This window comes from Acomys russatus, chromosome 18, assembly GCF_903995435.1.
Source record: "Acomys russatus chromosome 18, mAcoRus1.1, whole genome shotgun sequence".
Lineage (NCBI taxonomy): Eukaryota > Metazoa > Chordata > Mammalia > Rodentia > Muridae > Acomys > Acomys russatus.
The window spans coordinates 15,975,291-16,000,662 of record NC_067154.1 but is presented as its reverse complement, the minus strand read 5'-3'; the positions used below and the strand labels follow the sequence as shown (position 1 = coordinate 16,000,662).

The 25,372-nt window shown below is 45.0% G+C and overlaps 2 protein-coding genes across 2 annotated transcripts; one reads left to right on the top strand and one right to left on the bottom strand.

Moving 5' to 3' along the window:
• Positions 1 to 6,182: 6,182 nt before the first annotated feature.
• On the top strand, positions 6,183 to 10,308 carry Nudt15 (nudix hydrolase 15). The gene is made up of 3 exons (XM_051161054.1): positions 6,183 to 6,534; positions 8,063 to 8,259; positions 10,120 to 10,308. The coding sequence occupies exons 1-3, from the start codon at positions 6,380 to 6,382 to the stop codon at positions 10,278 to 10,280; spliced, it is 513 nt and encodes a 170-aa protein (XP_051017011.1). The 5' UTR covers positions 6,183 to 6,379; the 3' UTR covers positions 10,281 to 10,308.
• Positions 10,309 to 13,602: 3,294 nt separating this feature from the next.
• Positions 13,603 to 24,749, bottom strand: Med4 (mediator complex subunit 4). Its single transcript, XM_051160827.1, has 7 exons — positions 24,594 to 24,749; positions 23,425 to 23,491; positions 19,863 to 20,033; positions 17,761 to 17,818; positions 16,490 to 16,576; positions 14,552 to 14,683; positions 13,603 to 13,795 (listed from the first exon to the last, which is right to left on the bottom strand). Exons 1-7 carry the CDS (start codon positions 24,743 to 24,745, stop codon positions 13,623 to 13,625), a joined length of 840 nt encoding a protein of 279 aa, XP_051016784.1. The 5' UTR covers positions 24,746 to 24,749; the 3' UTR covers positions 13,603 to 13,622.
• Positions 24,750 to 25,372: the final 623 nt, after the last annotated feature.

Sequence of the window (25,372 nt, the reverse complement as noted above, 5' to 3'; positions counted from 1 at the left end):
GTATCCTTTCCTTTTTATTGTTGTTGTTTGTTATTTTGAGACAGGTTTTGGGGTGTGTGTGTGTGTGTGTGTGTGTGTGTGTGTGTGTGTGTGTGTGTGCGCGTGTGTGCGCGCGTGCGCGCGCGCGCGTGTGCGCGTGTGTGTAGACCTGGCTGTCTTGGAGCTCACTTTGTAGACCAGGCTGGCCTCGAACTCAGAGATCCACCTGCCTCTGCCTCCCAAGTGCTGGGATTAAAGGCGTGCACCACCGCTGTCTGGCAGTTTATATCCTTTCTCTATCTACTGCTTTGGAGTTTTGCTTGCTCTTCCTAAAACCTTTAGTTGCATGATTAGATAATTTATTTGTGATATCTCTGATTTTTAAAAATTGTGTGTGTGAAGACATGTTATGACATGGCATGTGTATGAGGGCCAAAGGGCAACACTCAGGAGTTGGTTTTCTTCTGCCACCTTGTGAGAGTCAGGGATCAAATTCAAATCACCAGGCCTGACACAAGAACTTAGATCTACTGAGCTATCTCCTTGCTCCTGATTTAAAAAAAAAAAGCACAAACACACACATAGAAATTTTTTTTTCTCATAATTGCCTTGGCTGTGTCTCAGAGGTACTAATAATTTTTCATTTCATTTTGTTTGATTCTAGGAGTTTTTTTTTTTTTCCAATAGCCTCCTTGATTCCTAAATAATCCTATAGGTTATTTGGGAGTATATTATGTGGGGCTGGAGAGCTGGCTCAGCAGGTCAGAGCATGGGTTGCTCTTCCAGAGGATGCAGGTTCAGCACCTAGATAGAAACTCCAGTTCCAGAGCACCTGCTGCCCTCTTCTGGCCTCTGTGGTCACCAGTCACACATGTAATACACATGCATGCATGAAGGCAAAACATATACACAAAAGAGATAAAGATAAATAAGCCTTGTATTTTAAAAAGAGTGCATGGCTCAATCCCCAAGTGTTTTCAAACTTTCTGTAGTTTGTTGTTGTTGATTTCTTGTTCTATTTCTCCACGCTGTGATAAGATGTAAGAAACTGTTCCGAGGGGTTTTCTGCATTGGTTAGGATTTGCTTTGTGGGCTAAACTGTACTGTGTTTTACAGGCAACCCATGGACTGATAAGAAGTTCCAAAGTTGTTGGATGGAATATTCTGTGGACATTGGGTAAGCTCATTTAATCTGTGGTGTAGATTAACTCTGAAGTGTCCTTGTTTATTTTCAGTCTGATGGGCCATCTGTTGATAAAGGTAGGACACTGATGTCAACTACTTGCTGTTATCAGGACCCACTCTTTTATGTCATTAGTGATCTTTTTAATAATGAAATCAGGAGCCCTACTATTTAGTGCTTAAAAAATTGCAGTTGTGTGTTCTTGATGAATTATTCCTTCATTAGTATGCCCAGCTTATCAGTATGTCATCTTATCAGTTATCAGAATCGCTAAGCCAGCTTGTTTTTGGTGTCCACTTGCTTTCTGAGTTGACAGTGAGCATCTATGCCAGGGAACTACGCTCCTTAGAAAGAGCAGAGTTGGATCCTATTGGCTCTTCTATCTAATCAGCTGATCTGTATCTTTATTTGGAGAGCTAAGAATAGTTATATTTAGGTCCATTACTGAGAAAATTTGGCTAAGTTTATTTTGTGGGGTTTTTTTTTCCAGGCTGCTTAGGATCATTATTTTCCCTCCATTACAGGTGATCGTTTTGCTGGTTTACTGTGCTGGGCATGATGACTTCACCCTTAGGTCCCTTCATTCATGTGTCTCTTTGGTGAAGTGTACTGTCCATGTTCTGTGATCACAGTATCTTTCTACAGTGATCTTTTGTGTGTCTCACTGACTTGTGTTCTCAAGTGTCATCCAAAATGAATGCTTGTGTTCAGCTCACTTTCTCAGTCTTACACACTCCTGGATTCTATCCTGGGGAACAGTGCGGTCCACAGTAGACAGGTTTGCCTACCTGTCAACTTAATCAAGATACTCCCCAGAGGCATGCATTTAATTAATTCTACACTGAACCACCTGTCAGCTGGTGATAAGTGTTGGAAGAAAGGAGAGAAGGGGGGACACAGGTCATTTTGGGGATATGTGTGTTCTAGTTTGATTTAAACTTATGACTTGGATACAGTAGATTCCATACTAAACTACACAGACTTGTGACGTGGGTTTTGAATTACATGGAGCTTCAAAATTAAATGCAGGGACTGCCAAGAGCCAAGAGGAAAGAGAAAGTGGATGAGTTCAAGCGCAGAAGACCAGCCAGGAAAAGTTAGTCAGAACAAGGCTGAAATGAAGGGATGAGTCTCTTTCCCGAGTCCGCCCCTTGAGGAGCGCCAGGTGAAGGGAGGAGAATTTGGAAAGCATTCAGTGCTTAACTGTTTCGTTTTGTCTTATATCCTAACTTGTCAGATGCTTTCAAGAAAATAACGGAAGACTCGCTCCTAATTCGTTGCTAGGAATATTCTTAGGTTAAGTGCACAATGTGAACTGAGTCTGGATAACGAGCTGGTGGAAACTGGGTTGGGAACAACAGATTGGCCTGGGGAGGTAGCCCAGTGGAAGACGTCTTGCTTTGCACACTCAAGTCCCTACGGTCAATTCCCGGTAGAACATAAAAACAAAACAACATCATAGACCATAGAAGTATGGAAAATAAGCATATAAACTGTCATTAAAACATGGGACATAAAGTGAGGGCCAGTGGCGCACACCTGTAGCCCCAGCACTAGGGAAGGCAGAGGCAGGTGGATCTCTGTGAGTTCGAGGCCAGCCTGGTCTTACAAGGCAAGTCCAGGACAGCCAAAGCCACACAGAGAAACCCTCTCTGGAAAAAAAAAACCCACAAAATCAAGGACATGGTAAAGCAGGACTGTCTTAAATTAGGGTTTCTATTGCTGCAATGAAACACTGTGGCCAAAAAGAAAATTGGGGAGGAAAGGGTTTGTTTGATTTACACTTCCACAGCACTGTTCATCACTGAAGAAAGTCAGGAAAAGAACTCAGAGGAGGATCCTGGAGGCAGGAGCTGATGCAGAGGCCATGGAGGAGTGCTGCTTACTGGCTTGCTCCTCAGGGCTTGCTCAGCCTTCTTTGTTATAGAGCCCAGGACCACCAGCCCATGGATAACACCACACACAACGGTTAGGCCTTCCTGCATCAATCACTAATTAAGAAAATGCCCAACAGCCCAGTGCAGAGGCAGGCAGAGTGGTCTACAGAGTAAGTTCCAGGACAACCAGGGCTACACAAAGAAACTCTTGTCTTGATGAGAGGGAGGGAGGGAGGGAGGGAGGGGGAGGGGGAGAGAGAGAATTGAGGTCCCCTTCTTTCAGATAACTCTAGCTTATGTCAAACTGACACAAAACTAACCAGTACAAGGACAAGAGAAAAGTTTGTGGAGACTGCCAGTATCCTGTGACGGAGAATACAATGTTTCTATGTGAAGCAGGGAAGATGTGGCTCTGAGCATCTCTCTCAGGATCCAGAGCTACAATAACAGTGGGTGCACCTTGTTTAATTACTTGTGACTATGCAGCAGGGCTCATGGTTTGTGGATTCTCAGATTAGACTGTGCATCACCTAAGTAGGGTAGTTTTCACTTCTTTTACCTCTTATTTTAGGAAGTTTTGTTGGGTTAACTTAGTGTGTGGGGACAGGACATGGAGAGATCAGAGGCTAACTTGCTGGAGCCGGTTCTCCTCTTCCACAGTGTTGGTTCTGGGGGTCAAAGTAGGGTTATCTGGCTTGGTGGCAAGTCCTTTTATCTGCTACAGCATCTTCCCAGCCTCTCTCTCACCTCTCAAATGTCACTTTACCTTTCACACTCAGCCATTTGTGCCCCATGTGACTCAAGTTAGCCTTTACAAACAGCACACGGTTTGCAGGCAAAGTCATTTTCTTGTGATACAATGTAACTACTCAGCTATTACTTTATTATACTAGTGTAAAGGAGAGCAGTTCTCTTCAAATGTTCTTTTTACTTATTTAATTATAGGAGAGCAGTTTTCTTCAAATGTTCTTTTTACTTGCTTGCTTATTTATTTATTTATTTATAGGAGAGTTTTCTTCAAATGCTCTTTTTTATTCATTTATAGGAAAAAATTTTATTCCAAGTTCTATTTACTTATTTATTTATTTATTTAACAGCAGTTTTATTCAAATGTTCTATTTATTTAATATATGAATGCTCTGTCTGTGTATACACCTAGGTGCCAGAAAAAGGGCATCAGATCCTTTATAGATGGTTGTGAGCCATCATGTGGGTGCTGTGATTGAACTCAGGACCTCTGAAAGAGCAGCCAATGCTCTTAACTGCTGAGCCACCTCATCATCCAAATGTTCTTCGTGGTGCCCTTACATGTGGGGCATTTTCTGGGAGCCAGGGATGCTGAGGTAAGGCTCTTTACCTTGGCTTCACATTTCTCTGGAATGATGTTCCTCTGCAGTCATTCCTTCATGCAGAGATAGGCCCATGCTCACTGCAGCTCTCCAAAGCACAGTGAAGACTAGCCTGCAGGAGATAACACTAGTTTACTGGAGACTTCGTAAAGTAAAACATAATTACAATAAAATAATGGAAAACATGAAAGAACCAGCTAAAGGTAAGTTTATCTAAGTAGGACAGTCTGCTCTCTTCGCCTGTCGCCTTCTCTTAGTCCCCAAAGTCTTACTCTGTTTTAAAAGCAATCTACTCTCTTGAACATGGACATCCATTGTTATGACCGTTGTCCAACGGTCTCATTTATGAATGTACCACAGAGCAACACCTTGATAATTGTAAATAAAGCCACGGTAGAATTTCCACACTTATCACTGCATTAACATAAACTTCCGTTTGTCTCAGACAACTATCCAGCAGCAGGAGCACTGAGTCGTGTCACAAGAATGTACTTGCTTTTTATGAAACACAATATCTTTTCCAAAGTGTTTGTCTCATTTTTCCTACCAAACCTGAAGGGAACACAGCTCAACAACTCTCTATACTGTCAGAGCAGTAATTCTGTGGGGTTTCATGCAGGGTTTTACTTTCACCATCAAATATACTTATCCACCACCAAAATCCCGAAAAATCAGAAGAGTGGAACTAGAAAAAGCAATTAACCTTATTGTCTCTTTTATAATGCTTTTTCCTTCATTCAGCCCTTCCTCATCACCATTTCTACATGGTTTACTGTGCCTCCATGTACAATTGTTTATACATATACACAGATACCATAGGCTGCAATTCCTCTATGAGGAAGAATATGCAGCTTTTTTCTTTCTGACATTGTGTGACCTTGCTTAACACTATACATTCCGAGTCTTTCCGGTTTCTCCTGCAAACTTTTAAATTTCATTTTTCTTTAGAGCTGAATAGAATCCATGTTATGTATTTACCAAACTTCCACTATCTATTCACTTATTGATGGACAACTAGGATGGTTCCATTCCCTTGTTATAGAGCATATAGAAACAAGGGTGCAAATATCTCTGTGATGGGTACACAGTTCTCTGGGTATATGTCAAGGCGTGAAACAACTAGATTGTGTAGCAGTTCTACATTTACTTTTTTGGGAAACTGTCAAACTTATGCACATAATGTCTGTATCCGTTTGCACCCCTCTAACAGTGAACAAGGGTTCCTCCCTCTCACAGCCTCTCCAACATCTGTTGTCAGAACTCTTGATGGCAGGCATTCTGAATAGGGTGAGATGGTATCTCAAAGAACTTTTCGCGTGTATTTCCCTGATAGAGAGTCAACACTTTTACAAATAATGATCGTGCCTCTCTTGCTTTGAACTGTCTACTAGAACTTGGCTAAGCTAATTGATATGGTAAATTTCTAATGGATTACCTAGGGTATAAAATGAGTACCCACATAGAAATATGTGTGCAAATATAATAATCAACGTATCGAAGAGTTAAAGCTGTCTCTGGAAGCAGGACTAAAGAGGACAGTGTTCTTGTTCAGAGTTTTTTTGTACTACTGAGTTTCTAAAATTATTCACACATTACTTTAGTAAAAATAAAACCATACTTTTAAAGTAAAGTCTCTGCCTATCCAGAGACTTAACATGTCAAACTTAGTTACAGCTGACTTCTCCAAGAGTTTTTGCTTTTATATTTCATTTTTAATTGGTGTATATTTTTATCTGGTATAGTATGTTTTTCTCTGAAATACATAATTTATCCTAGCGGAATTTATTAATTAGTCTTATTTACTTCTCCGAATCATCTTTCTGTTAAATCAGTAATTTACATGGGTTGTTTCTACACGATCTACCCACCAAGCAACAGCTGAGTTCTGAGATGTAACACTCACAAAAAGCCATAAGCTAGGCTTCAGCGGGTTTCCGTAAACTTAAGGTGGGCTTGGAGCAGAACGTCACTTCCGGGTGTAGCCAAGCGCTATGGCCGCTAACGAGGAGCGGAGGCGGCGGCCGGGAGTTGGAGTTGGCGTGGTGGTGGTTAGCTGCGAGCATCCTCGCTGCGTCCTGCTGGGGAAGAGGAAAGGGTCGTTTGGAGCCGGCAGCTTCCAGCTTCCTGGGGGCCATTTGGAATTCGGGTGAGCAAATCAACCTCGGGAAAGCGGAAGTTACGCGGGTAGCAGTAGTCCGTACGACACGTGCGTCCGTGTCACGCGCGTCAGTGCGCAGTTACGTTCCGTGTGTTCCTTACGGACCCGGGGTCCTCCAGGATCGCGCCAGGAGGGGGCGCTGTGCCGGGACCCGCACCCCCTCAGTCCTCGCTCCGCCCCCTTCTGGCTGCACGTGGAAGTTGTTTGTGTTTCTTGGTGTTTACAAAGAAAGTGGATGTAATGAGAAAAACGGGGACTCTTCCCTCTGCCCTGTGATACTTAGATAATATCAGAGTGTTATGAGACTAGCCCGCCGCGTCTGTGTGGAGTATGTGTCAGACCTACAAAGTGGGGAGAGCAGCTAAGTCAGTTTCTACACCTGCGCCATGAAACCCTGGCCTTGTGCTCACAACTGTGTTCTAAACGGAGAGTGTGGCTAAAAACAACAGATAAAAGTATCCCAAGCACCCAGATCTACTGTGGTTTCCTTTAGTAATGTATAGTAATATGAAACACTTGGAAGGTGAAGTCTCAAGCCTTCCTACGCCCTATCCAACATGTACCATACTAGATTTTCTTGGCAGTTTAAAAGGAAATCCTAGCCCCCTATTACTGTAATTATCAGCCATTGTTATGCTTTCTTTCTATCCATCATCTCTCTATCTCTCTCTCTATCTATCTATCTATCTATCCATCCATCCATCCAATCTATCAATTATTTGAGACAGGGTCTCATTGTGTAGCCCTGGCTGTCCTAGAACTCAGATCTGCCTGCCTCAGCTTCCCGAGTGTTGGGATTTAATGGGATGTGCCTCTCACTGGCTTCCGTTATACGGAAGGGAAATAGTCCTCTACCAGGCTGAAAATGTACAACGTCCTTCCTCTTGAAGGTAACCTGTACTTCCCTGTGTGGCCTGGGAGCAGGGTCATCACAGGACTAGCCTACTGCAAGCAAGCCCCAGAAGCAGATCACACATTTTCCTGTTGCCTCATGGCCTCGATTTTGAGGCTTAAACTGGAACTCTGAAACACAGGGAAGGCACACAACAACCCCATGAGAAAATTAATGTTTCCCTTTTCCTTGGGTAGAATTGACTCGGAAGTCTGGTTTTTTGTTGATAGTGTGTACCATTGGAACTCACCGTGTAGGTTAGGCTGGCCTAGAACAGAGATCCGCCTGCCTCTGCCTCCCAAGTGCTAGGATTAAAAGTGTGCGCTCCCACCACCCAGAGAAAGCCCAGGTTATTTACCTGACACAGTAAATTACCCCCTGGCTGCTTAGTCTTCTCCACGCCTGGGAGTTGATGCTGGTGGTGAAATGCTGGGTTTTGCCCGATATAAAGCTATTTGGGTCTTCAAATCACCAACTATAGAATATGCATAATACCAACATGAAGGTTTGCTTTCTTTTAAATCATAATTACTGTTGCTTTTCCTTTATACTACAACCAACTACAACTTTCCAACCAAGAATCTCACGTCACATGTGTACTGAACAGGCTGTTTCTTTTCCCAGGGAGACCTGGGAAGAGTGTGCACAGAGGGAGACGTGGGAAGAGGCTGCACTTCGCCTGAAAAACGTGCGCTTTGCCTCCGTGGTAAACTCTTTTGTTGAGGAGGAAGATTACCATTACGTCACCATACTCATGAAAGGGGAGGTGGACACGACTGGGGATTCGGAGCCAAGGAATATGGAACCTGAAAAAAACGAAAGTAAGACAGTCATACACAATAATGTGATTTTTTGGAGAGAAACCTAGTTGGGAGGAGTATCGTTGCCATACAAAGAGAACTGGATTCTCTGTCTGTCTGCCCTCCAGAATTCCCTGTGTTGGAGCTACGAGTGGTGACACATGCCTTTGATTCCAGCACTTGGAGGGTAGAGACAGGCAGATCTCTGTGATTTGGGGGCCAGCCTGGTCTACAAATAAAGTTCCAGGCTAGCCAAGGCTATAAACAAAGACATAGTCTCAAAAAGAGACAAAAAAAGTAAAACAAACAAATAAAATCCCACTTGTTTTGAAATTCTGACTTAGGGTGATGGTCACAGGAGATGAGGCCTCTGGGATGTGATCAGCTCAGGAGGGCAAAGCCCTCCTGTGACAAAAGGGAAGCAGATCCCTTTGGCTTGGATTTCCTAGGTTTTAGCCCATTGGCCTGGACTTTGTTGATTCTGGGCCCCTGGTCAGATGGAATGTCATGGAAGAGCTGTAATAGAGGCTTCTTGCCTCACAGGCTCCCTGCAGGACTGAGGCAGAGTGACACGGGCCAGCGGTAGCCTTCAGAGCTGCATCCCCAGTGACCCTGTACACAGTCCATGCCTCCTAAAGTTTCCATTGCTTCCTGAAATAGCAGCATCCCTCACAGCAGCAGCAGCAGCAAATGTGGCAGTGGCGGCAGCTTGGGATCCACTGTTGACCCTGAGCCTGTCTGGAGCACTGTGTATAAATGCAATTGGTGCTCACAGGAAAGAGACCCCAGAGAGATCCTAACTACTTCCTCCATGTGAGGATACAGAGGGAGAATGGCTGTCCCATGAGCCAGGAAAGGGGCTATGACCAGACATCATGTCTTGCCAGCATTGTGATCTGAGGCTTCCAACCTGCAGAAATCACTGAAATAAATGCCTTTGCACTGCAAGCCGTCCTGGTACAGCAGCACAGAGTAGATGTGTGAAAGCGCACAGATCCTGAGGCATGTAAAATAGACTGCCTGGGCTTGTGTGATGGTTCCTGTACTGTTCTTGTCATTGAGGGCACAGTGAAAGTCATGATCTAAACGACTCCATGGGTAGAAAGAAAGGCTTATTTGGAGGAACTGAAAGCTGCCATGGCTATCTAGGGGCAGGGCTGGGGGTGAGGGTTGGGGGACACAACACAGAGTACCAAAAGGTGGGGAACGCCTTGGCAGCCGTAAAGAAATAGGGCTGCAATTGGAGGGCATCCGTAAGCTGGAACAGCCTAGAAGTTGAGAGTCTGGGTGGGCCGTGGGGGAGGGGGTGCTAGCTTGGGGACTTGTTATGTGCTACAGATATGTGTTAATAGGGAGCTAGATGCCCCATTTGTTTGAGCTATAGAGGCAGAGAAGGGACACAGTGGCTCTTCTTGACAGAAACGCCCATTGCCAAGACTTATAGCTACCAGCAATCCTTTTTGCCCTGCGAGAGCCCAGCCTGTCAGTGGCCCTGTTTTGGAGGTCCATGTTGGATCTAACAGTTCTCTGTGACCCAGGCCAAGTTACTTAATGGTGGTACATCTTTTCTCTTCTGTGCGAAGAGTACACTTTGGATTTCAGGTAGACTGAATGCTTTGATACATGAGACCCTGTCTACAAACAAACAAAACTAGCCCAATGTTTCATGGTCACCTCTCTCTTCCTAAGCTTTTCATTCTAAATGTAGGTTCTATTTGTTTAGAGACGCTAGCCCAGACATTGCTGTTGGTTAGCTCGAGGTCACTTGTAAGTTCAGCTGGTTTGGTTTTGTTTTTTTGAATACGTAACAGGTTGGCTCACCAAATGAAAGCTCCCTGCTCTGCCGTCTGTGTGCACTGATCGCCTCTCTTTCTCTTCTAGGCTGGGAGTGGATTCCTTGGGAAGAATTTCCTCCCTTAGACCAGCTTTTCTGGGCTCTCCGTTGTTTAAAAGAACAAGGCTATGATCCATTTAAAGAGGACCTGAGCCACCTGGAAGGGTACAGGGGAGAGCACCTCGAAAAGAACAAGAAAATTCCTTGATTAAAAACAAAAAAGCCTTAGTGAAGATTCTGTGTTTCAGGACAACTCTATTTTATCTGCAAAGCTACGTGGTCACCAGTTTATTTGAAGTCTCCTAATGTAGTTTGGACCTTTAAGAAAATGTTCCTAGGACGTGTCGCCGAACTGTCCTTGAGACACAGAATAAGATGGCTACGGAACGTGTGGCTAATTATCTGTACTATAGTGTAGCTACCACTGCAGGCAGCCTGAAGACAAGTAGAATAGGATTTGCCTCATTGTCCTAATTCCAATAGAGGTTGGAACTCCAATGTCATGCACGTTCAAAACCCTACTGCAAAATTCATGTTTGTTGGTTTTTCCTTTTCACTTTTACCTGCAAAGAGCTTTTTAAATGACAGAGAATACACTGTTGATCCCACTACTACCAGCCGGGTAACCTGCATTTCCCTTCCTCTGCTTCAGATCTGTGTCCCTGTATGTTGGGACCACATGGGGCAGAGCACTGAATCTCCTATGTGAGGGATTCCCCCAGAGGTCCTCAAGAACTTTCTAGAGCATTACAGCCAAAAGTTGGTTGGCTGCATCCCCCGCTTCCCCAGGAGATCGTAAATTTCACGGTGATGGACTGAATGGTGAAACGCCTCACAGAACAGCATGTGCAGAGCTCCGTGCTATATGCAGTGAAAGCTGTGTGCTTGGTTTGGCTTTTAACCTACTTCTGGCTTTAGAGGGGTTGGGTTTGGGAGATGACTCTCTTGGCCTAAGGACCACCTCGGCCTTAGCTAAAGCTAACAGCTGAAGCTTCTAACTAGCCCCTTGGTGCTGGATTGCATGTCCACCCCCTACCCGCACCCAACCCTGCCTTTCTTTGATCAGGCATAGCATGTTTTTCTGGCTGATGTCATTTGTCACCAGTCGCTGGCCTACCCTGCTGCACAAGCCCCTGGTAAGCTCTTCCTGTGAGTGTACTGTTGCCAGCTCACCCTGCTGCACAGGTGCCACCTGAGTGCCTCATCCTTTACTTTAGGGTCTTGTTCTTTTACCAGTATTCCTGTTTCTCATGGGTTAATTTTTGGTCAGAGAAAAACCAATGAGGATGGTGGAGGAACACTGGCTGCTGGATTAAAGGTGTGCACCACGACACCTGGCCATTTAGTGCCTGTCATCATGTCAGTTTTCTGGAGTGTTCTGTTTTGGTACTGAACCTAGAGCTTTACACATGATGTACAAGTGCCGTAACAGACTGAATGCAAAGGCCAACAAAGCTGGCTTCCTACTGTCAGGTCAGACACTGAGGAGATTTGCCAAAATCTAATACTGACACTTTCTCACTGGTGGATTTTTGTTTACAAGAAAACGTGTTACCATGCATTCGATTTTTATTATGTGATCAATAAACTTGACTTGTTTTAAATTTCTAGTGTTAAATATCATTTCATAAAAGCTTATAAAAAGCTTTGTGGTTTTTAAGCTTTTATAAAGGGATCCAAAACCCAAGGGGGCAGGGTGAGCATTTAGCTCAGTGGTAGCGCTCTTGCTAGGCTGGGTTGTTCTCAGCTCCAAGAAAAAAACAGCAACCGAAAGGGTTTTGAGTGGCTGCACTAGACCACAAGCTCACCGCTGCGAATGCTGTCAGAAGCAGCTAACATTTGAAATTTGCTTTCAAATACTCTATTATTGTGATTTTTGCTAAGGAGCCGTTCTTGTTTTTTCAGAATTAACACATGTACCATATTTATCTTACTATTTATAAATCCCACTTTCTCTTATTTATACCTACACATCTGTCAGAGTGTGTGCTCAAGGATGATAGATGTATGGCCCTTGAACATCTGGGTGGTCCATTGGTTAAGAGTGCTTGCTGCATATCTTAAGGACCCAGCATGAGTGTCAGGTGGCCTGGGACTCTGTGTGCACCACCAGGCTGGCCTCAAACTCATACACATCCACTTGCTTCTGTCACTTAGGTAGTAGGGTGTGTGCCACCATGTCTGGCAGGTGAATTTTAAAAGAATCTATACCAAGTTTACTCTTATGTTTTATGCTGTTTCTTAAATGTTTGACAGTAAGAGCCAGGCGTGGTGGTGCACACCGGTGATCCCAGCACTTGGGGAGGCAGAAGATGGTGGGTCTCTGTGAGTTTGAGGCTAGCCTGGTCTACAAAGAGAGTCCAGGCCAGCCAGGGCTACATAGAGAAACCCTGTCTTGAAAAATATCAAAGAATCTACCATGTTATAATACATTTCCAGTAATAAAAAAATATTGTCTAAAACTGATAATTATACAAACGTCTCAAACACAGATGTTAAGTGCTTGAAGTTAGTTAATGTAACTCCTTTTAACAGTCCCAGGGTAGCCTGTGCACATTATGAAAGCAGAAGACCCAGTCCCATAAAACATGAGAGAAAGTTACAGTAAGGAGACAAGGTGACGCCACGAGAGAGTAGCCTTCTATTCTAAGCCTTCCATAAAACTTACTCTGTGTGTGTGTGTGTTTGTGTGCTACTGGATTGTAATAAATGGGTTAGAAACCTAATTGTGACTACTTGTTAAGATATAGTCATTTTATCTTGTATATTCTCATATAGACCAGAGTCCTAATATGAATATTATAAAATGCAACTGGATTTTTTTTAAGGGGGTAAAGTAGCAAGACAGGGTTTCTCTCTAGTCCCGGCTGTCCCCAGAACTCACTTTGTAGACCAGACTGGCCTCAAACTCCAATCTGCCTACCTTTGTCCCCTGAGCGCTGGAGACTAAAGGGGTGTGCCAGCACAGCTCAGCCTAAATGCAACTGGATTTAAAATTTTCCTTCCTACACTGAAGGTGTACCTAAATAAAAAAATATGTATAAACTGAAAAATTTTAGAAAAAATTAAAAATTCAAACAAAAGCAAGTTTATTTACACAAGTTACAGTATTTACTAGATATAAGTAGTGATAATGCTGTCGCTGCCATAGCAGCCAACTTCAGTTCAACTGAGCTCTTTATTTTGAAATATCACACACCCTCAGCTCCAGGCTTTGTTCTAACCCTGATGCCTCAGAGTAGCTCAAGCTGGCCCGACACAGCAGCCCCTCAGCCCCTCAGCTGCTGGGACCACAGGGGCGAGCCGCCGGGCCTGGCTCAGTGCCCTTTCTAATCTCCATGAACTGCCTGCCACTCTCCTTCAGTCTCATTCCAGAACTACTAGGTACAAACCCAGCACGACAGTCATTCTGAGTAATCCTCAAGATCTGCCTCGCGGGCGACAGAAGCCAGGGTTCAGCCTTCACTGGGCTGCTCCTTAGGGGTCTGTGGTTTGCATTTCCCTCTTGACAGTAACGCAGCACCGGAGTCTGCGCGGGGCTCTGCCTCCTTCAGTCAGAGTCGCTGCTGCTGCTTGAGGAGTCTGTTGACATGACCTCCACGTCATCCTCATTCTCCTTGTTGTGCCCAGGAGGCTCCAACAGAAAGTCACTGCTGTGGTTTGGTGGAAGCATGTTCACAGACATGTCATTCGACTGCCAGGGGTACTGTGGAGCAAGGACGTCTGGGAAAAGCAGCACATGACATCAGTTCTGCCTGTGGCCACCTGCCCAGCCCCCTCCCTTTATGCCAGGAGCTTAGCTCTATCTACCCACCCACCTACCTGGGGACGCTAAGATTAGGGCTTCACAATGCTCCACCCAGGAACTATATCCATCTACAGCCGGCCACATTACACACACATCTGTAGTACAGTATCTGTTACTAGCTAATAACTCTCACTTTTCCTACTGAAGTTACTGTTGTGGTGTCTCTCCAAAGGATTATAACTAACAGTTCAGTACAACTGCAATGAGAAACTCAAGGAACCTCTGGGAATTAATAAGCAGAGTTTCCAAGCCCACATGTCACACAGTAGCGATAGCTAAAAATGGGCTTCAGAAAGCAGTCCCCCACTTACGTCCTTTCTCCTTAGCAAGGTTCTTTCACAACCACACATGGCACCTACAAGACGTGCTTGCTCTTTTTGGGGAGCATGCCTAGCAAACTGCAAAAAAATGTTCCTCAGGATAGTAATAAGAAAGGGGTGGTCAGCGCCCGGGTAGGGGAGCAGGAGATGCACCCGAGGGACAGAAGGCTTAGGCTAGTGTCAGACCAGCCCCTGCAGGGTCTTTGGATGAAGCAAGCAAGAGCAACAAACTGGCAGGGAGCCTGGTACCACATGGCTCAGTCTTGTCGTTCACTGCTAGATGGCGCCTCACTGGCAGGCGCCTCTGAAAGACTGTGGTCTGCTTGAAAACACGCTCCCAGTCAGCATTACCTGGCAGCCTGCCTGCTGCGAGGGCATCCCCTGGCAGATGGCCGTTCACGCCGCTGGTGGAGGGGTTGTTCATCTGCCCCAACAGTCCACTTCTCATCTCTAAATCGGTTGGGTATGGCCTCCGAGGGTCTCCTAAAACAATAAAGACAGCTTTTACCTCAAGTTAAAACTCAAGCTCTGTGAGACAAGTCTCACTAGGTAGCCCAGGCTAGCCTCCAACCTGCAGTCCTGCCTCACCCTCCCCAGGAGTTGTCTTTAGAACATGTACTGCCATGCCTTGCCTGAAGTTACACCTGAAATTCTTAAGCTGGGCCTGCTGGCACACACCTTTAATCCCAGCCCTCAGGAGGCAAAATTCTCACTTGGAGGCCAGCCTGGTCTATAAACTGAGTTCCAGAACAGCCAAGGCTACATAGAGAAATTGTCTCAAAAAATAAAATAAAATTATGGAAAATGAAAATTTATTCTGTCACTTGTTAAAGGTATAATGTATCAATTAAAAAAAAATAATGTGTTTTTGTTTTATGCTCATTGGCATTTTTGCCTATGTACATCTGTGAGAAGGTATTCGAAGTCCTAGAACTGGAATTATAGACAGTTGAGAGCTGCCGTATGGGTGCTGGGAACTGAACCCAGGTCCTCTGGAAGAGCAGCCAAGTGTTCTTAACCACTGAGCCTCCTCTTCAGCCCCTGATATATTAGTTTTCAAAATACACACATTTTTGTTTCTCCTCTGAATCCTCCTAAGAATATACTATTATCTGTGTTTTGTAAAAATTAGGAAAAAAATAGGCATTTTAGAAAACATCCCAAATGATGATTTAGGTAGAGTTTAACAATCTTAATTCTTTCAACTTAATTCTATTTCCCAGTGAGAAATGTGACAATGACACATACTCAGAGAGCAGAGCACTCACATGTTAGAAAGGACTGGAATGCTTAGTAGGACTGTCTAAACCAGAACCCTTCTCCTGTCTGCCTTTCTGAGTCTGCCTAGCTCCGAGGCTGGGGTGGTGGGCACACCTGTGACCCAGCACTGGAAGGCAGCATCAGGGAGGCCTGCAAGGAGGCAATTTCGAGGTGGAGGTGGGACTGCTCAAGCTCATCCTCAGTTATATAGTAAGATGGAGGCCGGTCTAGGATACATAAAACCTGTCACAAAGAAAGTAGCAGACGGATGGACAAATTCCTGTACCTCTCTAGTTTTATCAAGAGAGCAAACTGTCATGAAGAAGCAGCTTGGCGGTGACACCCACACACCCAGCCTGGTCATGTTTCTCACCAATGTCAGGAATTACTTATCCGCAAACTGCAGCTGGCATCTACATTTTCAGCAACACCAGCCACCAGAGTGCCCAGCGCTGAGGGGGCTCTCTCCATGCTCCTCACAGGCTGCTGCTCAGCTGCCCGCCCATCTGCAATGCTGTGACTGCAGTGTGCCGCTCTTTGTGTGTCTAGCTCCCCAGCTCTCCCCAGGCCTGTGCATGCCACCAGGCATTCTGCGACTATTTCTCAGGCTGATCCTTTGCAGAAATACAATGACACTACAGAGTCAACTAAACCTACTGCTTTGGAAGTGTCACAGATGAATCTATACCCTCAAAAATACAATGGGGAACCCCTTTCCCATCACTGCTTGGCAAGAACATTGCAAAGGAATGGAGATGAAGTGCCGCCATGCCTAGGTGAGCAGGTGGAACGCTACAGGCACGCACAAAGAAACCTGGCAGTAGCTACGGAACCTGTCTGAGCAGTGCTCCTGTGAGACCTCCCAGTAGGGCGTGGGGTCACGGACAGCAATACTTACGACACTGAAGAGAAATACTTTTATTAGCAGATGTCATTTTAAATAAGGACATTCTACATTTAAATAGTTTTACTTAAACACCTCAGTACTTTCAAACCCCATCAATCTGACACACGGAGAAGCGCTCCTACCTGGAACCCAGGTCAGCGGAGCGCATACAGCATTGCTTGCGCTAATCCTATGTGCATATTTAATGATCTCTTCAGAGGAGATTGCACCTGAGTTGAGGAAAAAAAAAACAGTTCAGACCACTGAGCACAAGTTCAGAAGAACATACACCACAGTCACACAGCATGCTTAATTTCAAACAATCAGAAAATGGGATAGTCTCAGCCATCTTTCCTAACACCTGAATATACAAAACTGTCATAAATATTTTTAAACAAAAGAACCAAGAGGCCCAGTCAGCAAACTCAGGTAACATCAAGGCGAGGCCAGTGTAACACTCAGTAGTCTCCTTACCAGTCGCCACCCAATGCAGAGCGCGTCTCAAACAGTAAAAGGGGAAAGCGCTTCGCTCCAGCGATGGGCGAGCGGCTAACCCAGCAGTGCACACCCTGTGTGAACCCAAGGGAGAGGCTCTAGGCGGGATGTGCACCCAACAGAAACAGCAGCTCCCTCTCAGGGCCGGGAACAGCTTTCACTCCGTAACTTTAGCCCTGTTTCGAGAAGCGCTATGCACTGCTGACGGGTCCTGACAGACAGACTCAGCCACGCCGCTAGAGATTTGCTTCTTGCTACAGGAGCCCACCCACCTCTCAGAGACTGCTAGCTGCTTCCTCACATGGAATAATCAGAAAGCAGATTCCAAAGCGGCAAGCAGAAAACAGAGATGGCTGAATGTAAACCAAACGCACAAAGTATTAAAATCAAAGACCTGGAATTTCACTCTCGGTATCTGAACTGGAGGCTCCAGTGAGCCCACGAGGTGAGGCTTTAGCGTGGGCGAGGAGGGCGGGCAGGCAGTGCCCGGGCCCAGCCTGACTTCAGGGCTCCCTTCTCAGTTCAGCTGTGTGGTCATCGTCGTTCTCTTCAGCCTAGCCTTCAAGCTCCAGCTTAAATCCCACCCCTCTCTCTTTCTCTCAACACTTCTATAAGCCGTTGTCTTCCCTCCGTGTGTAAGTAGAAAGCACCCTTCCTCTTCAGGGTGCCAACTGCAATGCAGGACCACAACACACTTTACTAATGGCAGCCACTGGGCATGCTTCCAACAGCCTCATTAGCAGCATTTTTATCAACTTAATTTTCTATTTATTTATGTGTGCACACCTGTGTAAGCCTGAGCACACGTGCAGCCGTATGTGGGTCCCAGGGACCGCACATGAACAAGCGTTTCACCTACTGCACCGTCTCCCCAGCCCTTTGCCAGCGTTTGAGCCGGCCGGACTTCCCACGCACCCACCTTTTCTAGCTTTCTCGATTGACTTCAGTTTCTCCTTTGCCTGGTAAACAGCTGTTGCCTAATTTAAACAAAATGTAAGGTATAAATTACTCTGAACTATACCAAGCACAGGTTTTTAGAGTGATTCACAAGGTTACTCACCTACAGAAACCATCTGCAAGACTTGGAAGCCCCTGAAATTCATCTCTGCTCTGAAGCACCACTTAGTATCATTTACACAGTAATTATAGTTAATGGAAGAAATATAGTCACGCTCGGTCCCCCATTAATAAATAGCTGTTAGAGGGTAGGACTGGGAGGAGAGGAGGGAGCTGGCCAAGACCAGGATGTAAAGTAGATAATTAATAACAATAAATCAATAAATCAATCACTGTTAGAAATACAACACATGGAAGTTACAGGGAGGGAACACTAGGAGTGGATGGCTTACGTGGGGATTAGGGTAGGGGGACAGGAGAAGAAAAGATGGGGGGGTACAAGTAAAAAATGTCAGAAGAAATAGACCAATCCTATCTAGAAAAACAAAACAAAAACAACAACAGAAGATCAAAATATGGATTGTCACTGTTTGAACTCTGAGACAAAGGCAATTTTTCTTTTTTTCTATTTTCTTGCATTTTCTGAATTTGTCCTGGTAAATATGACTTTCTTAAGAAAATAAAATAATTTTTAAAAGCATTTACTTAAAAATCGAAACAAAAACCCAAAGCATTTACTTAGGACTGGGTCCCCTTCTTTTAGGCTATCCTAAGCCTCCCAGGCTCCTTCTCCTTGAGCCCCACTGTGACTCTTGGAACGTGTTCAATGGGAGCAAGAAAGGCAGCACTGCTGGGCAACAGGAAGCCGAGCTCAGCTGTTTCTGTAATATGAGTGCCCGACAGCTGCATTAGCAGTTAGCAAAATAACTGGACAATTTAAGCAAATAAATTTCTTCTTCAAAATAGTAGCCAAGTCAGGCATGGTAGTGCACACCTTTAATCCCAGCACCCAGGAGGCAGAGCCAGGTGGATAGCTATGAGTTTGAGGCCAGCCTAGTCTACATAGAGAGTTCTAGTCCAGCCAGAGCTACATAGGGAGACCCTATCTCAAGATTTTTTTAAAAGGCAAGGAGCTGAGATGGCTCATCAGTTAAGACCAATTACAGAGGATCCAGGTTCAATTCCTGGCAACCATACCCACCCTGCATCTCAAAATAGTTATAAAGTATAATTCCAGGGGCCTGATGCCCCCTTCTGGCCTCTGCTAGCACTGCACACATTTGGTGCACTTACATTGGCAAAACACTCATACACATAAAAATGTTTTATTAAAAATGTAAGTAAAAAACTTGTTTTAAATAGTAGAGACCAACAAAGGAAAACCTAATATAGAACTTTGATGGATAACAAACTCACTACCTTAGGATGGAAAAGCAAATTAATTCATAAAATTTTAAAGAATTTGTGAAACATGTTTATTGACCCAAAATATTTCATCAACTAGAGATTGTGACTACTAGTATCAAACCTAATTGGGCCAAAGAAAAGTAAAGCTTCCTTCCTATTTCTGTAATTTAAAACACTGAAATAACATATATGGCTCAAGAGTAATACAGATTACCTGAAATAAAGTAAGTGGGGAGGCAGGTACAGCAGCGGGTGCAGTGGGAAGTGACAACAGAGTCCCCTGAACGATGGATAGGATTGCCACTTGGAAACTCGCCTGGGCCTGGTGATTCACACTTACAGTCCCAGCACTCAGGAAGCTGAGGTCACAGCTGGCTACAGAGGAAAGCCCCATCTTGTCAAATAAAAGGGATGGGGCCTAGAAAGATAGTTCAGTGGTGAAGAGCACTGGCTGCTCTTCCAGAGGACCCAGGTTTGGATCCTAACAACCACACTGTGACTCCTCAGCCATCTGTAACTCCAGTTCCAGGGGAGCTGATGCCCTCTGCCGGTCTCTATAGGCACCGGTACACATGTGATATCCACAAGTACACGCAGGCAAAACATTCATACACGTAAGATAAAATGTTTAAAAATGGAAAGTTTTTCCCCTTCTAACAGGCCTTTCAGGAGAGAATGAAGCAGCTTCCTCTTGAGGACCAACCGTCGTCAACTCACCAGGATCTGCTCTGCCTCTTTTAGCTGTTTCTGCAGCTGTTGAATGTCACTGTCTCTCTTCTCTACTTCTTTTTCCAAAGCCTGCATCTCATGATGGACTTTCCCTTGGTTAAGTGCTAATTTCATTAGTTCTTGAAAGTTTGCATCTCGGAGAATTAGCAACTCCAAAACCTATTAAGTAACGGTTGATTCCATCAGACAACAGGACAATCAAGGTGACCACCAATGAGACAAAGAATCCATACTTGAATTGGCTAGGTTTACAAATTTTAACACCTCAAAATAGTCTTCATTAGTCAGCATTAACAACATGCCCGGACCATCTGCATTTGTAGAAATTTTGGGAAACAGTGCTAATATCAGGAATTTCCGTTCATTCTGCTCTTCAAGGAAGAACAAATCTGTCACAAGTAGTTCCACAACAAAACCAGACTTACTCATCTTCCAAAGATAAAATTTAAAAAGTAATCCTTAAATACACAACATGGAATAATATCTCTCCCAAAATATAATGCTTTGAGGCAATTTTAGTTGTCACCAAAAACTTGAAAAACTTTGAGGTATAAGCTGCATTAATGTATTAGAAGCTATAGCTGGAATCCAGTTACAACTGTAATTTCATACCCAGTATTGCTTGGAAGCCTAGAAAATGAGGTGGCTTTTTAAAAAAATAGTAAACTACATAGACGTATGCAGATATGGCAAAAGGCCACCACACAGGTTAGTAAGCAACAGAGGCCCGGAGTTCCGTTTGTAGCCTTTCATTTGCTACAGTATGACAGAGAGGTCATACCCTCTGAGCCTATTTTCTCCTCTAAAGAGAAAGAGTCACTAATAACAGCTATTATATGCCAGACTGTTTTGAATACTCATGAAACACATAGGAAGAGCTCAGCACGTAATTCCAGCTCTGAGGTAAAGACAGGAGAATCAACAAGTACAATGCAAGCCTGGGCTACATAGAAACCCATCTTTAAAAAAAGAAAAAGAAGCCGGACATGGTGGTGCACGCCTTTAACTCCAGCACTCAGGAGGCAGAGGGAGGCGGATCACTGTGAGTTCGAGGTCAGCCTGGGCTACAAAGTGAGTCCAAGACAGCCAAGACTATAAAGAAACCCTGTCTCGAAAAACCCAAAAAGAAAAAAGAAAAAGAGGTTGGAGGGATGATTCAGAAGTTAAGAGCACTGTCTGCTCTTCCAAAGGTCCTAAGTTCAATTCCCACAACCCCACAGTGGCTCACAACCATCTGTAATGAGATCTAGTGCCCTCTTCTAGAGGGCAGGCACACATGCAGGCAGAGCACTGTATACATAATACATAAATATATTTTTAAAGGAAGAAAAGAAAAAGTTGGGCTGTGGCACTGGCAGTTACGCTTTTTTTCCTTTAAATCACTTTATTTTTATAGATTTCAATAATTACACACCACTCTTAACAAAAAGACAGTGAAATATTAAGGATAAGGAGGGAACTTATGTGACCTCTTCTGTTCCTTTGTTCAGGATTGAAGTTTCCAAAGGGTATAGGTGTGAGATCTAACACTGGAATGTTCTTGTTTCCTCTTAACCTTTTTTCCCCTCTTATGTAAGATAGTTGAGTTGTATAATTAAGTTTAATTGTTGAGAAGCAGATCAAACACTGGAAAAATATATATTAAACTTGTTTAACCAGCTGCACTTAGGACCAGGCACAGCAAAATAAATAGAGAACTGTGTAATCTTTTTAAAAGGTTGCTGTATTTTTAATACATCCTAACGAAAGAAACACAATCAGTGAACAAGCGGAAACTCTACCATGTGGGGAGAGGGAGAACTGCAGTGAAAATCTGAACACCGGTGCTCCAGCTCCCACTCACACATCAACAGTCTGTTAAAAAAAACTTTTTACTGATTCTTTGTGCGCTTCAGACCATGCACCCCAGCTCCGCCCATCTCTGTCCCCTCATATCTGCCCTTCGCCCTTGCACCCTCCCCTGCAAAATAAAAAACACACAAGCAATACCAAAGCACGGGAAACATCTCATCATAGCAGCTGTGCGTGCCCACAGTATATTCCTCTGTCCACACATCTTCACTTGCAAATGTTCCTGGGAATGACTCGTTGGTCTAGTTCATCTCCGGCTCCTGTGATACCATCAGTACTGGATTCTTATTGGGACCCTTCCCGGTTTCCCTGTTGCTGTCCTGTGTCATGGAGACCCTGCAGCTTTGGGTCAGCAGGACAGCCCTTTCATGCCTCCCAACCATTTGCAGATGATGTAGATTTTGGGGTGGGCCCACTCAGAGCCCTGGCTCTGGGCCTGGGTGGGAGCTGAGCTGGTCAGCGTACTGGCTCTCCCTTAGCGACACCGCCAAGGCAAGTTAAGTTCTCCAACACTGTTTTTGCCAGGCCACCCAGTGTCACCACTGGCAGGAAGCAGGGCCAGCCCTCCTTTTCCTATGGCCTCACAGCTGGCTGCACAGTCAAGGCACGGGGCCCACTCTCCCGAGTGCTACAACCAGTGAGGGGGTAGAGCCAGCCCTCTGAACTTCTGCAGGTACCAAGAGAGGAAGTGGGAGGGCATCACCCCTGTATCCATGTCACCTCACAACAGATGGAGTGGCAAGGCCAGCTTGCTCTGGCTCTCACCCTTGGGGCTGGCTCACCTACACCGCCCCCCTCCCCCCAAGAGCCAGCATGCTCTGAGTGCTGCAGCCACTGAGGAACAGGACAGCTCACACGCTGATAGCCAAGGCTTCACAGAGAAACTTCATCTTGAAATCTGGCCCTCCCCCACTCCAAAAAAAGGAAAGGGAGGGAAAGGAAAAAGAAGTTTCTGAATCACAAAAAGAAAACAAAATATATCTAACTACTGTAGACAAACAGAAAGAATGGAACAGTATAGATAGCATCTAAGAGTGATATGGCCTTTGATTTTCATTCATTTCAAGTTTCACTGGGACAAGTCAGCAACATATACAGATCTCTGTTCTAAGAATCTCAACTCATAGAGATGCTGACCTGGGACACTCCAGTGCTGGGATTTAAGGCTTGAATGCCCACCCAGGAACTTTCTTAGGCACAGTGTTATATACATGATATAAGGAAAATTATCAATATACCTAGTACAGTGATGCATGCCTTTAATCCTTTAATGCCTTAAACTCGGGAGACAAAGGCAGGCCAATCTCTGTGAGTTTGAGGCCAGCCTGGCCTACAGAGTGAGTTCCAGAACAGTCAAGGCTACATAGTCAGACACTGTCACAGAAAAACACAAAAATTAAGTAAATAAAACTGCGCTTAAAAAAAAAAAAAAAGGTATCAATTTAAAGATTTCATGGAGCATCCTGTTCTCACACAAAATATAAACAAACTCTCAAACAATAACCTTTTTTTCCTCTTTCTTTTTTAGTTTTTTTGAGATAGGGTTTATCTGTGCTGGCTGTCCTGGAACTTGCTCTGTAGACTAAGCTGGCCTTGAAATCAGAGAACTGCTTGTCTCTGCCACCCAAGTGCTGGGATTAAAGGTGTAAGCCGCCACTGCCAGACATTAATAATTTAATTAAATTAAAAAGCCACTTACCTGATTTTCCTCTTCCAGCTGTAACAGCTTCTGATTTCTTGAAATTGCCAGCATTTCTATAAGTTCCCTAAAAGAAAAACAACCATCAGGGCATGGTGGTGCTTGCCTGGAAACTCAGTGTTTGGGAGGGCTCAGGCCAACCTGGGTTACCTAGTGAAACGTTTTTAACAACACAGTAAATATCTGTGAAAGTTAACTGCTCTCTGCCCCACCTGATTGTTGGGGCCATGGTCTTCCCAGCATGCTGGACATTCGTGGTGACTGGAAACACATTAGCACTCACAGCACAAGATCACCAATGCCTCAGTTGTGAATTACAAGCAAAACCACCTGACTGGCTGTGGGGCTGCAGGCAAAATCCAGTAGTGCTGCCATTTGTGTAAAGTATATTTTTGTTTGTTTGTTTTTGAGACCGAGTTTCTCTGTGTAGCCTTGGCTGTCCTGGACCAGGTTGGCCTCAAACTCACAGAAATCCACCTGCCTCTGCCTCCCTGAGTGCTGGGATTACAGGACTGTGCCCCGGTGCCCAGCTTGTAAATTATGTTTTCTATTAAGACGGCACTGACCTCACTGATGGTGGCTGCTTTCCTCTTACAAGGTCCCAAAAGACAGATACAAGGCTATCATGACAATATGGAGAATTACATCCAATTTAATCTATCTCGGCCACACACCAGCCACCCCGCCACGCCCTGCATGATGTTTCTAAGCTTTTTCGGACGATGGCCCCATCTACATAGCAAGGCTGATGACTTTGTAAGCAGCCCGTTTCTTCAGGAAGCTTTCCCTGCTACCACCAGAATTCCCATTCATGGAATGCAGAAGGCTGTAGCTCAACCCTTATCGGCAATTTTACACATCTGTCTCCCTCCCTGTGACCCTGGAATCCTCCCATGACTACAGTATCTCAGGAGTTCGCACCCCAGGGAACTTGCTTTAAATGTCTATAGAGAGTTCGTGAATGATGGGGCTTGCATCTGACCCTCTTACAAACTACTACAGCTTTGATTGCCTTGGGGTTCCAGGTGATCGTCATTGAGATGTCCCCGTGGTGGGAAAATGCCGCCCACAGCTCCGGAAGGCTGTAGACCCCAGGACCACCGCACTCGCGCTCCCCAGTCAGCGGCCACAGCCGACCCTACCCGAGCAGGCTCTCAGGCCGCGGTTACCTCGACAACACCTCCAGGTCTTCCAGCGCAGACAGCAACCGCTCTCGCGTACTGCCAAGGCCTGCCATTCCCGAGACGCCTCCCATCCGCTCCCTTTCCTTCTCCCCACTTAAAGAAGCCGCCATTGTCCCGCTGATCACTAGGCGCCGCATGCGCAGTATGAGCAAGCAGCAGGAGGGGCGGAACCGGAAAACGGAAAGAAGAGTAACGGAGACCACGACGAAGCGGTCCCGCTCGAGCGCCGCCTAGGGTCCTGGAGGTGCACTGCAGTTCGAGCGCCATCTGCAGGACAGAGTAGGGCTTGAGGCGCCTTCCAATCTGGCAGGCTCCAACTGGATCCAGGATGAGAGACACAGTTCCCAGTCGGCCGGGTCTTCTCTTTCCTCAGCGACAATGGAAGGCTTCTTACAAAAGAATTTTGATAAACTGAGTGCATTTCATAATGATTAACTTCTATTTTTGTCTTTTTTTCGACAATAATATCCCAACCATCAAATTTGGTCTCTCATGAAGTTGTAGTAAATTTAGGGCAGGAACTAACATCCTTTCTCCCCTGCTCACTCACTCTTTTATTTGGTAGCCAAATTTACTTGCCTTGTAGACCAGGCTGGCTTCGAACTCAGAGATCTGCCTGCTTCTGCCTCCTGAGTGCTGGGAATAAAGAGGTGAGCCACCAGGCCTGACTATTAAAATTCAGTATCTTAATCATTGCATGTATAGGGTTTACTGGCATCAAATTGCTGGGATTAATCCCAGCACTTTGGGAGGCAGAAGGAGAC

Coding starts and splice junctions, on each gene's coding strand:
- Nudt15 (XM_051161054.1), top strand. CDS start 6,380: ATGGCCGCTAACGAGGAGCGGAGGCGGCGGCCGGGAGTTGGAGTTGGC. Junction 6,535..8,062: donor GGGGGCCATTTGGAATTCGG/GTGAGCAAATCA, acceptor TTCTTTTCCCAG/GGAGACCTGGGAAGAGTGTG. Junction 8,260..10,119: donor GGAACCTGAAAAAAACGAAA/GTAAGACAGTCA, acceptor TTTCTCTTCTAG/GCTGGGAGTGGATTCCTTGG.
- Med4 (XM_051160827.1), bottom strand. CDS start 24,745: ATGCGGCGCCTAGTGATCAGCGGGACAATGGCGGCTTCTTTAAGTGGG. Junction 23,492..24,593: donor GACCTGGAGGTGTTGTCGAG/GTAACCGCGGCC, acceptor TTTTTCTTTTAG/GGAACTTATAGAAATGCTGG. Junction 20,034..23,424: donor AGCTGGAAGAGGAAAATCAG/GTAAGTGGCTTT, acceptor GTTACTTAATAG/GTTTTGGAGTTGCTAATTCT.